This window comes from Leucoraja erinacea, chromosome 9 (genome assembly GCF_028641065.1).
Source record: "Leucoraja erinacea ecotype New England chromosome 9, Leri_hhj_1, whole genome shotgun sequence".
Classification (NCBI taxonomy): Eukaryota; Metazoa; Chordata; class Chondrichthyes; order Rajiformes; family Rajidae; genus Leucoraja; species Leucoraja erinaceus.
In genome coordinates, this window is record NC_073385.1 from 16795641 (window position 1) to 16809279 (window position 13639).

Consider the following 13639-nt stretch of genomic DNA (forward strand, 5'->3'; position numbering starts at 1 on the left):
CCACTCACCCAACCTATCCAAGTTACCCTGCAGCCTCATAGCATCCTCCTCACAGCTCACACTGACACCCAGCTTTGTGTCATCTGCAAACTTGGAGATATTACATTTAATTCCTTTGTCTAAATAGAAGTATGTACAATTGTGAGAGGTGTAGATAGGGTAGACAGTCAGACCCTTTTACCAAGGATGGAAAATCAAATACTAGGGTAGACGCACATAGTGTTTGCCTTGAATAGGGGAACCGAGACCCAGAGGGCATAGCTTTAAGGTGAAGGGGGAAAGATTTGATAGGAATCTTGGGTAACTTTTTCACACAAGGGGTGGTGGGTGCAAGGAACAAGCTGCCAGAGGAGGTAGTTGTTGCTGGGACTATCCCAACGTTTAAGAAATAGTTAGACAGGCACATGGATAGGACAGGTTTGGAGGGATATGGGCCAATCGCAGGGAGGTGGGACTAGTGTAGCTGGGACATGTTGGCCGGTGTTGGGGAACTTGGGCCTCGGGCCAACTTGCACGCTGTTTCACTCTATGATTCTAGAGGCTCATAGTTTTAAGCTGAGAGGGGCGAAGTTTAAAGGAGATGTGCAGGGCATTCTTTTTACACAGAGGGTGCGTGGTGTACCTCAGTACACCAAGGATAAACCTTAAATTTTACAATAGACAATAGGTGCAGGAGTAGGTCATTCAGCCCTTCGAGCCAGCACCGCCATTCAATGTGATCGTGGCTGATCATCCCCAATCAGTACCCCGTTCCTGCCTTCTCCCTATATGCCCTGACTCCGCTATTTTTTAAGTGCTATCTAGCTCTCTCGAAAGCATCCAGAGAACCTGCCTCTTACAATACAATATATTACAATCATACTTTATTAGCCAAGTATGTTTTGCAACATACGAGGAATTTCATTTGCCATACAGTCATACATATAAAAAGCAACAAAACACACAAAATACATTTTAACATAAATATCCAGCACAGTGACTACTCCACATTCCTCACTGTGATGGAAGGCGAAGAAAAGTTCAATCTCTTCCCTTCTTTGTTCTCCCGCGGTCGAGTGCCTCGAGGCTTCCGTTGACGGGGCGATCTTGGCTCCCGTAGCCGGCAGTCGAGCCTCCGCATCAGGTTAACCAAGCTCCTGCATCGGGGGGGAAAATCTCAGCTTCCCTGTGCCGGGCGAACTGACCCCGAGTCAGGGCTGGTCGAACCTTCTGCGTTGTTGGGGCTCCTTACATTGGCGTCTGCCCGTGACTGCGAGCTCCTCGATGGTGAAATCCGCAGGCCACGGTTGGAGCGTCGATCCCAGACAAGGGATCGGCCCCGATGGTAAGTCCACGTCCCCGCGGTGGGGCTCAAAGTCAGTCCCAAGCAAGGCCTCCGGCTCCACAATGTTAGGCCGCAGAGCAACCGGAGATACGATCCAGAAAACAATTGCTTCTCCGGCAAGGTAAGAGATTGAAAAATTGTTTCCCCCGACCCCACGTAAAAACAATCCAGAGAACATTTACACAAATTTTTAAAACACACTAAAAATAACGAAAAAAAGACAAAAAAACAGACTGTTGGCGAGGCTGCCAATCGTGCGGCGCCCCCTGGTGGTATGGATTATCTGTGGAACGTTTATACCATTTAGATTTTTTTTCATTTTTCAGTTCAATTACTGCATTGATATCCCTTGGCTCATGGAGCAGTACCCAGAAGAATTTAGGTGAGTGAGGTTTTCAGCAAGTGGCTGGTATAGTTTGGAGATGCAGCATGGAAACAGACCCTTCAACCCACCGAGTCCATGCTGAGTGATCATCAACCAGCCATCTACACCAATTTTATTCTCCCACATCCCCATCAACTCCCCTCACCCGCAAACTGGGGGCAATTCACAGATGTAGATCAAGGAACTGCTGATGCAGGTTTACAAAGTGCTGGAGTAACTCAGCGGGTCTGGCAGTGTATCTGGAAAACATGGACAGGTGATGTTTCTGGTCGGGACCCTTCTTCAGAACTAAACCCTCACCTATCCATGCTCTCCAGAGATGCTGCCTGACCCATTGAGTTACTCCAGCACTTTTAGTTTAGAGAATACAGTGGTGAAACAGACCCTCTGGCCCTCCGGGTCCCCGCCAACCAGCAATCCCTGCGCATTAACACTATTCTACACCCACTAGGGACAATTTTACATTTACCAAGCCAATTAACCTACAAACCTGCACGTCTTTGGAGTATGGGAGGAAACCGGAGATCTCGGAGAAAACCCACGGGGAGAACGTACAAACTCCGTACAGACAGCACCCGTAGTGGGGATTGAACCCGGGTCTCCGGCGCTGCATTCGCGGTAAGGCAGCGACTCCGTGACCGCCACTTTGTGGCAATTTACAGAGCCCCCGATTCACCTGCAACCCCCCCCCCCCCCCCCACGTGTTTGGGATGCAGCGGAGGAACTCAACGCGTCAGGCAGCACCTCTGGAGGACCTGGTTGGAAACCAACTCAGTCACAGGGAGAAAGTGCAAAAACTCCACGCCGACAGCAGCCGAGGTCAGGATCGAACCCGGGTCCCCGCCCGGTGCTGTGAGGCAGCAGCTCTGCCGGCCGTGCCACTGCGGTGCCCAATTGAGGGCATTCCCTCACCTTCACTTTGCAAACCATCTCCATTTCAGGACCAAGCCGTTGTTGATTGTCCATGGCGAGCAACGGCTGGCCAAAGCACGCCTACACGAGGAGGCTCACCCTTATCCCAACGTCCGCCTGTGTCAGGTAAGTTGATTCTGGATTTGTACATATTTTTTCTCTTGGACTGACTGTGTTTGGTTCTGGTATTACCAGTATCTGTTCATCATTATTTATTATTTTATTAATAAGTGAAGTAACATTGTTATGTGCTATTAAAGTTGCCAGGGGTAAACGGGACGAAAAGGGTTGGGAACCCCAGATCTATGCACTGTAAATGGCTCGATTACAATCGTGTATTTCCTTTCCACTGACTGGTTAATACGCAACAAAAGCTTTTCATTTTACCTCGGTACACGTGACACTAACTAACTAACAGCTAGTCCTGTTACAACGAGAGAGTTTAGAGATACTGCGCGGAAACAGGCCCTTTCGGCCCACCGGGTCAGCGCCGACCAGCGATCCCCGCACATTAACACAATCTTATACCCACTAGGGACAATTTTTACATTTACACCAAGCCAATTAACTTACAAACCTGCTCGTCTTTGGAGTGTGGGAGGAAACCGAAGATCTCGGAGAAACCCACAAGGGGTCACGGGGAGAACCTACAAACTCCATACAGACAGCACCCCTGGTCAGGATCGAACCCGGGTCCTTGGTGCTGTGAGGCAGCAACTCTACAGCTGCTCCACCGTGCAGTCCCCTGTTATGTACTCCTCATCTACGATCCACTAAGCAGTCACCTTTGCCAGTAGACACGAGGAACTGCAGATTTTTTTTTTAAAAGACGCAAAGTGCCGGAGTAACTCAGCGGGTCAGGCAGCATCTCTGGAGAACATGGATAGGTGACGTTTCGGATCGGAACCTTTCTCGTAAGTCTGCACATGTCCACCAGAGGGCGGCCTTGCCTGCTTGAGCGGCAATGGGTGAATTCTTGGGTTTGAGTTTAGTTTATTGTCACGTGTACCAAGGTACCGTGAACAGCTTTTGTTGCGTGCTAACCAGTCAGCGGGAAATCAATATATGATTACAATCGAGCCGTCCACAGTGTACAGATGCATGAAAAAGGAAATAACGTGAATAACATTTCATACTCGATATAGTCCAGTAAAGTCCGATCAAAGATAGCCCGAGGGTTTCCCATGAGGTAGAGAGTAGCTCAGGACAGACTGCTCTTTAGTTGTTGGTAGGATGGTTCCGTTGCCTGACCTTTCCCTGCACATCCCCATTAAACATTCCTCTTCTCAGCCTAAGCCTTTCCCCTCTAGTTTAGTTTAGAGATATAGCGCAGAAACAGGCCTTTAAGCCCATCGAGTCTGCTCTGACCAGCGATCCCTACACATTAACACTATCCTACATCCACGAAAGAAAATTGACATTTATACCAAGACAATTAACCTACAAGCTTGTATATCTTTGGGAGGAAAGCACTCCTGGGGGGAAAAAGATTCTATCTACCCTGTAATCTATGCCTCTCATAATTTTATATATCTACTAGACCAAGTGGGACCCATTGGGTCCCGTCCCCTCAATGAGCGCGGTTGCAAGGGGAGGGGGCGGCCTGCGGCATCACACACACACTAACCACCCCCCCCCCCCCCACACACACACACACACACACACACACACACACACACACACACACACACACACACACACACACACACACACACACACACACACACTAACCACCCCCATGATATAATATTAATATTATCCACTCGCTCCTTTTACCCCGTCTCCCACCCTATCCACTCATGCATAGCCCCCAACTCGCAGGCACGGCTAGAGAGGGAGAGGGAGGGGGTTAACCGAGCGAGGGCAGAGACAGAGGGCTGAGACAAAGGCAGGGCAGAGGAAAGAGGTGGGCCAGGCAAACAATTGGGCAGCAGCCACCCGACAACCAAAATTCATTTTATGAACACAAACTTGTTAAAAAGGCGAGGCAAACAATTGGGCAGCAGCCACCTTACAGCCGCATCGAGGGGACTCACCGTGGAGTAGACGTGCGTTCAGTGTTATTCGCAGCTCAGAGAGCCGTGACCCTCTCGCTTCCTGGGTCTGGCAGAGACTGAGTGAGGGACTACACTTCCGGGTTTTATAGTCCCGCCCCCCATGCCGCCAGCGGGGGCAGCAGAGAGAATGGGGAATTTTTTTAAAAACATTAATATCTGTCTGATTTTTCATCGATGGGAACAATCCTCTGGTCCCGGAAGGCGGAGGGGGGCTCTGAGCGAGGTGGCCAAAAATGACGGCTGTAGGTGGCGGCGTTCTCTCAGAAATCACACCACAGCGAGCCAAAAGCGGTCAAGATCAGACTTTTAGTAATATAGATATAATCTGAGATTTAATCATGTAGTCTTTTCGGGGGGGTCAAGACAGCATACAACAAATATTTTTTCACTCGGTACATGAGACAATAATACTCTGTGTTGCACTTTTGTTAATTGAGAAATTGGTAGATAGTGAGTAAAGAAAGCGAACTCAATGCTATCATTTATTTCAAAAGGGCTAGTATACAAAAACAGGGATGTAATGCTGAGGCTCTATAAGTCGCTGGTCAGGCCGCATTTGGAATATTGTGAGCAATTCTGGGCACCGTATCTGAGGAAGGATGTGCTGGCTCTGGAGAGGGTCCAGAGCAGGTTTACAAGAATGATCCCAGGAATGAGTAGGTTAACATATGATGAGCGTTTGTTGGCACTGGAATTATTTGCCACAGACGGCTGTGGAGGCCAAGTCAGCGGATATTTTTAAGGCAGAGATAGATAGATTCTTGATTAGTACGGGTGTCAGAGTTATGGGGAGAAGGCAGGAGAATGGGGTTAGGAGGGGGGAGATTGAATGGCGGAGTAGACTTAATGGGCCGAATGGCTTAATTCTACTCCTATCACTTATGATCTTATAAAGGAGACTTTTTAAAATGTTTTCAGGCGAAGTTGGAAATCGCCTATGGAACACATCATACGTAAGTAAAATGCTTTTACGTACGAAACACTACATGAGTTGCCATGGCGATGCTCTGGCCCTGGGCCCACCCAAAGCACAGACCACCCCTCAGGCCCTTCAAGCTTTCCCTATCATTTAACTTCATAGCTGACCCATGATGAATGAATGAATGAATACTTTATTGTTACACATGACAAGCCTCCGTCTCTCCGTCTCTCCGTCTCTCCGTCTCTCCGTCTCTCCGTCTCTCCGTCTCTCCGTCTCTCCGTCTCCCCGTCCCCCTGCCCCCCTGTACAAAGCTATTTTGTTGCATTATGTTCTCTCTCCCGCCTGCAGGAAAATGATGTTGCTTTTATATGAAGAAGGTTTCCGAGTTGTGATCCACACCTCTAACTTGATCCATGGCGATTGGCACCAGAAGACCCAGGGGTAATATGCCTTTTTCACGGGGCGACTTGACGCAAGATGTAGCCAGAGTGAAGTGGTCGTGGTCTAGCACGATATCACACGATATAACAGGGGGGTAGACAAAGAGTTCCCACGGTACTCGGCATTTCTGTTATTTGTGCGAGTGACTTGTCCGTCTCCCGAGCTTTCCCGTTAAATCTTGAATGACCACTGTAAACTGTCAAGTGTAATTAAATCATCACGTGGCACAAATGATGTCACTTTTTTTTTCACACACTATAAATATCCTCCCTTGGTTGAATTGGTATATGCACACACAAAGCAGAGTTTTACTGTGTATGTGGGAGACACAGATGGAGTGAGCACATTCACAGAGGCAGAGTCTCACAGCCTGTGTGAGAGGGAGGGAGGGAGAGAGAGAGAGGCACATACAAGGTGGATGTGAAATCTCACCTGCCTGTTTCAGTGACAGACACCCGCCGCCAGTAAATGAAGCACCCCCATCTGTCTCCCCCTCCTCTCCCTCGACTCCCCCACCTTTCCCTCCCAACTCCAGTCCCGTCCCGACCCCCTGGGAAACTGAAGGGAGCAACAATTAACTGCTGCCTGCCCGCTGAGTTAGAGTTCCCACGGTAAGACGATGTTAATTGTGCCCAAGTTTAAATTTCCAACGTGTGTTTCAGAGTAAATCAAAAACTGTCTGAATCAGCAAGTTAGACACAAAATGCTGGAGTAACTCAGCGGGCCAAGCAGCATCTCTGGAGAAAAGGAATAGATTACATTTTTGGTCGGGACCCTTCTTCGGGATGATTGTAGGGGGGGAACTGGAAGCAAGAACCGGGACAAATCAGGGCCAACAACAGATTACCTCAGCAGGGTATTTTGAAGAAGGGTCCCGACCTGAAATGTCGCCTAACCCTTTCCTCCAGAGATGTTGCCTGACCCACTGAGTCACTCCAGCACTTTATGTCTATATTTGGTTCCCTGATAGGCCAATTGTTGGCTAGGGATCGTGTGATCCCAAGAGGGAACCAGCGTTGCAAACCTTGGACTGGTTAACCAACATTTACTGCATGGGGGAGGGGGTGGGCGGGGGAGAGAGAGTGTAAGTTACCTAAAATTAAATAATTCAATGTTCATAGTGAACACGGACACAAAATGTTGGTGTAACTCAGCAGGTAAGTCAGATCTGGGAAGAAAAACATAAAAAGCTGGAGTAAGTCAGCGTGTCAGGCAGCATCTCTGGAGAAAAAGTATAGGTAGCGATTCGAATCGGAACCCTTCTTCAGACATCCTAATCGGAATTGAGTCTGAAGATGTGTCTCATCCCGAAACATCACCTATTTTTCTCCAGAGATGCTGCTTGACTCGCTGAGTTACTCCAGCTTTTTGTGTCTGTCTTCGTTTTAAACCAGCATGTGCAGTTCACTCCTTTACACGGGTCTCTGGAAAACATTGATTGGTAGCGTTCCGGACCCTGCTTTGGAAAGGCATCGATCGCTGGTCGGCGAGGACTCCAAGCTGTATCTCTCAAAGAACTACATGTGAAAAATTTCTCATTGACCATAAAAATGCGGGACCTTTCAGAAAAGTCCCTTTTAAAGATTATAGTTATTTTCTTGAATCTCATTAACATAACTCATGAATAAGTTGATGTCCATATGCGGATGCAAATCTTTATTTTTTAAATTCAATCCCACAGAAGACAATTTTTACTCGCCTTCTGTCCCCTCTGTCCAGCTTCCGGGTTCACCGTTCGCAGGAGTTCCCACAGTACACGCAAGAGTCAGTACGGATATCGCACTGGCCACTACGTGCATATAATGTTTCAATGTTCAACCACAAGTGTACAAGTCACTCTTGGAGAAATTCAAGCTTGTTTGAATTTTCTCCCGAGTCACCAAGTTACACGAGTACCTGCCGTTAGCGCCACGGTAGTCCACGAATGCCGTACGGTTATCGCAAGAGGTTCCCACGATGTTCAACTCTGGTTAACTCTTGCGTCAAGTCGCCCCATGAAAAGGGGGTTTAAGACCCACGGATTCACCACACTCTGAATAAAGACATTTCTCCTCATCTCCTTCCTAAAACAGTGTCCTTTTCTCCGAGATCCGCGGTTTCCTCCCCCACTCCAAAGACATGCAGGTGTGTAGGTTAATTGGCTTGGTATTAATGTAAATTGTCCCCAGGGTGTGTGTAGAGTAAGGTAGACACAAAATGCTGGAGTCACACGGACAGGCAGCATCTCTGGAGAGAAAGAAGTGGGTGACGTTTTGGGTCGAGACCTTTCTTTAGACTGATCTGTGTGTAGAATAATTTTAGTTTAGTTTAGAGATACAGCGCAGAAACAGGCCTTCGGCCCACCGAGTCCACACCGACCAGCGATCCCCGCGCATTGACACTATCCTACACACGCACACACACACACACACACACACACACACACACACACACACACACACACACACACACACACACACACACACACACACACACACACACACACACGGGACGATTTACACAAACACCAAGCCAATTAATCTACATTTACTATGTAATGTTAGTGTGCGGGGATCACTAGTCAGCGCGGACTCGATGGGCCAAAGGGCCTGTTTCCGCGCTGTATCTGTAAACTATACTGAAACTAAACTAAACTTGTGGAGCCCAACAGGATAGATACCCTGACGTCATTAAGGTGTATTTCCGCTTTCTCAAAAGTTAATGCCTTCCTTCCTGGTCGTTGATAGGATATGGCTGAGCCCACTGTATCCACGGTTACCGGACGGCAGTCCCGAAACAGCTGGAGAATCTGCCACCAGGTTCAAACGGGACCTGATCGATTACCTGGCATCGTACCGGTCAACTGGGCTGAACGAGTGGATTGGACACATAAAGCAGCACGACCTGTCACTGACCAGGTAACCTGCCCTTCCCCCTCCCCCCCCATCCCCGTGACCAGTCGCCACAACCATCTCACAATCCAGTCTCACAGTCGGGGGGGGGGGGGGGGGGGGGGGGTGGATGGCACGGTGGCGCAGTGGTATAGATGCTGCCTTACAGCGCCAGAGACCCAGGTTCGATCCTGACCATGGGTGCGGTCTGTACGGAGTTTGTACATTCCCCCCGTGACCCACGTGGGTTTTCTCCGGGTGCTCCGGTTTCCTCCCACACTCCAAAGACGTACAGGTCTGTAGGTTAATTGGCTTGGTATGAATGTAAATTGTCCCTAGAGTGTGTAGGATAGTGCTAGTGTGCGGGGATCGCTGGTCGGCGTGGACTCGGTGGGCCGAAGGGCCTTTTTCCACGCTGTATATCCAACGTCTACAGTAAATACACCACTCTAAGACATGTTGAGGTTTAGGAAAGGTTCTCCCCAAATGCAAGTGTCTCATTGTTAATGTCACAACTGTTGAAAGTGTTTCGTATTTAGCAACTGAACTTCTTTTAAATTTGTTCCTGGGCAGAGTTCACCTCATTGGCTCCACACCTGGTCGTCACCAAGGCAACGAGAAGCAAAAGTGGGGCCACTTAAAACTCCGAAAGGTACATAGATACGGCTAGGATTCATCATCGTTGAAAATATTATTAGCGTCGCAGTGGCGCTGGTTTCCAACAGGAACGGTGACGGACGCACCACACATCTCTGTCCTCCAGTTCCTGCGGACTTCCGCCGCTGGAGGTACAGGATGTTGGTGTGTGTGTGTGTGTGTGCTTTATCATCGTCCCTTACAATGCTATGTACGACAGTGATCGCAACTTCTACTGAAGTGTGGATGGCCGTCGGCTCGCTAGAAGCTCATCCGCCCTTTGACAGGTCTTGTTTCTGGTCCTGCTGGGGGTCCACAGCCCCCTCCTCACCTGGCAAACCAGGTGGGGGAGACGGTTTAGTCGCCGACTATCCGACCATGGAGCAGGTAGCACGGGCTTACATGGTACCCGTGGCGGGGGGAACTCCCCCCGACCTGACCATCACTCCCCCTGACCTGACCTAGGCTATCACTCAAATTATAGTCTTAGACTAGATGCATTATGTTCTCGCATTTATGGTCCTGAACTAGATAATACTCCCAATTGTAGCCCTATTTGTTAATAGTCACAACTATAGTACTAGACTAGGTAATACTCTCAATTGTAGTCCTAGACTGGATAACACACCCAATTATAGTCCGAGACTAGGTAATACTTCCAATTGTAGTCCTCGACTGGATAATGCTTCCAACTGTAGTACTAGACTGGATAACACACCCAATTATAGTCCGAGACTAGGTAATACTCCTAATTAGGTCCTAGACTAAATAATACTCTCAATTATAGATAATACTCAATTATTAGATAATGCTCCCAATTATAGTCCTACACTAGATAACTAAACATTACTGCCTTGGGAAAGCAGCCAACACAATCCAAGAACCCTTTCTGACCCCGATAATTCCCTCCTCTCTCCTCTCCAATCGAGCAGTAAATACAAACGCTTGAAAGCGCGCACCACCACACTCAGCAACAGCTTCTTCCCCTCTGTTATCAGACATCTCAACAGTCCTTCCACAAGCTCGGGGTCCATCCCATGTTTCCATCGTACCTCATTGCGGTCATTGGACTTTTACTCTGGAACTGTTGTGCTCTAATGTCGAGAGACTATATTCTGCACTCTGGTATTTTTCTCAATGCTCCAACCTTTGTGCATGTGTTTGATTTGATGGGATTCATGACTGGTATTATATGATTTGCACGCAAGCAAAAGCTTTTCATTGTACCTCGGTACACGTGACTGAAATAAATCTAGATACAGCAGAGGAACAAGCCCTTCGGCCCAACTCGACCATGCCGGCCCAGATGCTCGGCTACGTTAGTTCCATTTGCTTGTTTGACCCGTACCCCTTGCAACCTTTCCTGTCCTTGTTTGTACCTGTTCAAATGTCTTATTGTATCTGCCTCAGCCAGCATCATCGGAGGCCCACACCAACTGGGCCACACACATATTTCACCCCTGCCATCGGGAAGAAGGTACAGAAGCCTGAAAACTGCAATGGGCCTGTCCCACTTAGGTGACGTTTTGGGCGACTACAGGCCACTGTTGAAAAATTTTCAACATGTTGAAAATATTTTGGCGACAGAGGCGACTATTTTTGCTGTCGTAGGTTGACGCAGGTGTTGTCATAGGTTGTCGCCAGGTGTCGTGGGTGAATTACATTAAAACTGGTCCCTGGCAGTCGCCTAAAAGGTCGCCTAAGTGGGACAGGCCCATAACGTCCAGGTTCAGGAACAGTTCCAAATAAGCGCCAAACTACATAGACTTGGGGGCATTGTTTTTGGCTTTGCTCTATTATTCTCGGTTACTTTTAATATAAGCATGGAAACAGGTCCTTCAGCTCAACTTGCCCATGCCAACCAACATGCTCCATCTATACTAGTCCCACATACCTGTGGACACAAAATGCTGGAGTAACTCAGCGGGTGAGGCAGCATCTATGGAGCGAAGGAATACGTGACGTTTTGGGTCGAGACCCTTCTTCAGACTGATCTAGTCTTGAGAGTCAGTCTGAAGAAGGGTCTCTACCCGAAACGTCACCCATTCCTTCTCCAGAGATGCTGCCTGTCCCGATGAGTTACTCCAGCATTTTGTGTCTACCTGTTACCACCTGCCTGTGTTTGGCTCAAACCCCTCCAAACCTGTCCTATCCCATATCCCTGTCCAAATGTTCTTTAAATGTTGCGATAACACCTGTCTCAACCACCTCCTCCATACATCCACCACCCTTTGTGTAAAAAAAAGTTGCCTCTTAGGTTCCGATTAAATCTTGTCCCCCCCCCCCCCCCCTCACCTTAAACCCATGTCCTGCGGTTGTCAATTCCACTCCCCTGGGTAAAAGACTGTGTACATTTACCCTACCTATCCCAGTCTGTAGCAATTCTTGTTTATATAGACATTAGGTGCAGGAGCAGGCCATTCGGCCCTTCAAGCCAGCACCGCCGTTCAATGTGATCATGGCTGATCATCCACAATCAGTACCCCGTTCCTGCCTTCTCCCCATATCCCCTGACTCTGCTATCTTTAAGAGCCCTACCTAGCTCTCTCTTGAAAGTATCCAGAGAACCAGCTTCCACCTCACTCTGAGGCAGAGAATTCCACAGACTCACAACTCCCTGTGTGAAAAAGTGTTTCTTCGTCTCCGTTCTAAATGGCTTTCCCCTTATTCTTAAACTGTGGCCCCTGGTTCTGGACTCCCCCAACATCTGGAATATGTTTCCTGCCTCTAGCATGTCCAAACCCTTAATCTATATTCCTAAAAGTCTCATCTTGACCACTTCCTGTTGCACTGTATATTGATTTTAGAAAAAACACTGCCACTTACGGCTCTGATTTTTGGCCATCTTACTCAGAGTCCCCCTCCTCTGCGCAGGACAAGAGGATTTTTCCCATTGATGAAAAATAAAAGACTTATTAATGTTTAAAAAATGTTGAGATTCTCTCTCCTGAAGGCCAAGCCCCTTCCGAAGGGACTATAAAACCCGGAAGTGTTGAGTTCCTCAGTCAGTCTCTGCAAGATGGGGGAGCGAGAGGGTCACGTCTCTCAGTCTGAGCTGTGAATAACACTGAACACATGTCTACTAAATTGTGTGCCCTTAATGTGTTTGAAAATGCAAAAGTTGCCTTGGGTTTGAGAATGCTAAAGTTGCCTTGCCTAATTGAAAAGTTGACTTGAGAATGCTAAAGTTGCCTTGCCTAATTAAAGTTGCCTTGCCTAATTAAAGTTGCCTTGCCTAATTAAAGTTGCCTTGCCTAATTAAAGTTGCCTTGCCTAATTAAAGTTGCCTTGCCAAATTAAAGTTGCCTTGCCAAATTAAAGTTGCCTTGCCAAATTAAAGTTGCCTTGCCAAATTAAAGTTGCCTTGCCAAATTAAAGTTGCCTTGCCAAATACAACAGGTTTGTTTTGAAAATGCGTCTTTTAACTGTGCCTATTGAAAAGTGTGCTACAGTTTTTGGAAGAAAAAACCATGAATAATAGTTTTATTAGATCAGGACTCTGTTTAATGCAAAATTGCCGCTCATTCCGTGACTTCCGCTTAGTGGAGAGGTGGCGATGAGTGTGTCATTTCCGCTTAGTGGAGAGGTGGCGCTGAGTGCGTCATTTCCGCTTAGTGGAGAGGTGGCGCTGAGTACAGAAGGACCCAAGTGGAGACGCCACCCTGAACCGTTTGAGTAATTCAAGAGAGCTTACTGCTACGTATACCCTCTGGAAACCAGTCCCTTCGGCCCACAACACCCATACTAGCGCTACAGAACACCCCCCCCCCCTTACTGGCCAGCAATATTGGAATTGGTGGAGAGGTGGAATATTACATTGGGTGACCAGCCCTCCCGTGTGATGCTGGGACCCTTGCAAACCTCCACAGACTTTCTTTGCAAATCCATACTTTGCTTCGAGGTGGGCGATTTCAGTCTCTTTTTTTCTCTCTCCATCCCCTTCCCCTTCCCAGTTCTCCCACTAGTCTTACTGTCTCCGACTACATTCTATCTTTGTCCCACCCACTCCCCTGACATCAGTCCGAAGAAGTGTTTAAGAAAGAACTGCAGACGCTGGAAAATCCAAGGTAGACAAAAATGCTAGAGAAACTC

The 13639-nt window shown here is 48.0% G+C and overlaps 1 protein-coding gene across 1 annotated transcript in view; it reads left to right on the forward strand.

Moving 5' to 3' along the window:
• tdp1 (tyrosyl-DNA phosphodiesterase 1) overlaps window positions 1-13639 on the forward strand; it is a 54004-nt gene that overhangs the window by 11229 nt on the left and 29136 nt on the right. Inside the window, exons 4-9 of the mRNA XM_055640199.1 lie at window positions 1651-1706; window positions 2651-2747; window positions 5597-5631; window positions 5949-6041; window positions 8768-8938; window positions 9485-9563. Of these exons, the coding sequence (XP_055496174.1) occupies window positions 1651-1706; window positions 2651-2747; window positions 5597-5631; window positions 5949-6041; window positions 8768-8938; window positions 9485-9563 (531 nt within the window). The remainder of the gene's footprint in view (window positions 1-1650; window positions 1707-2650; window positions 2748-5596; window positions 5632-5948; window positions 6042-8767; window positions 8939-9484; window positions 9564-13639) is intronic.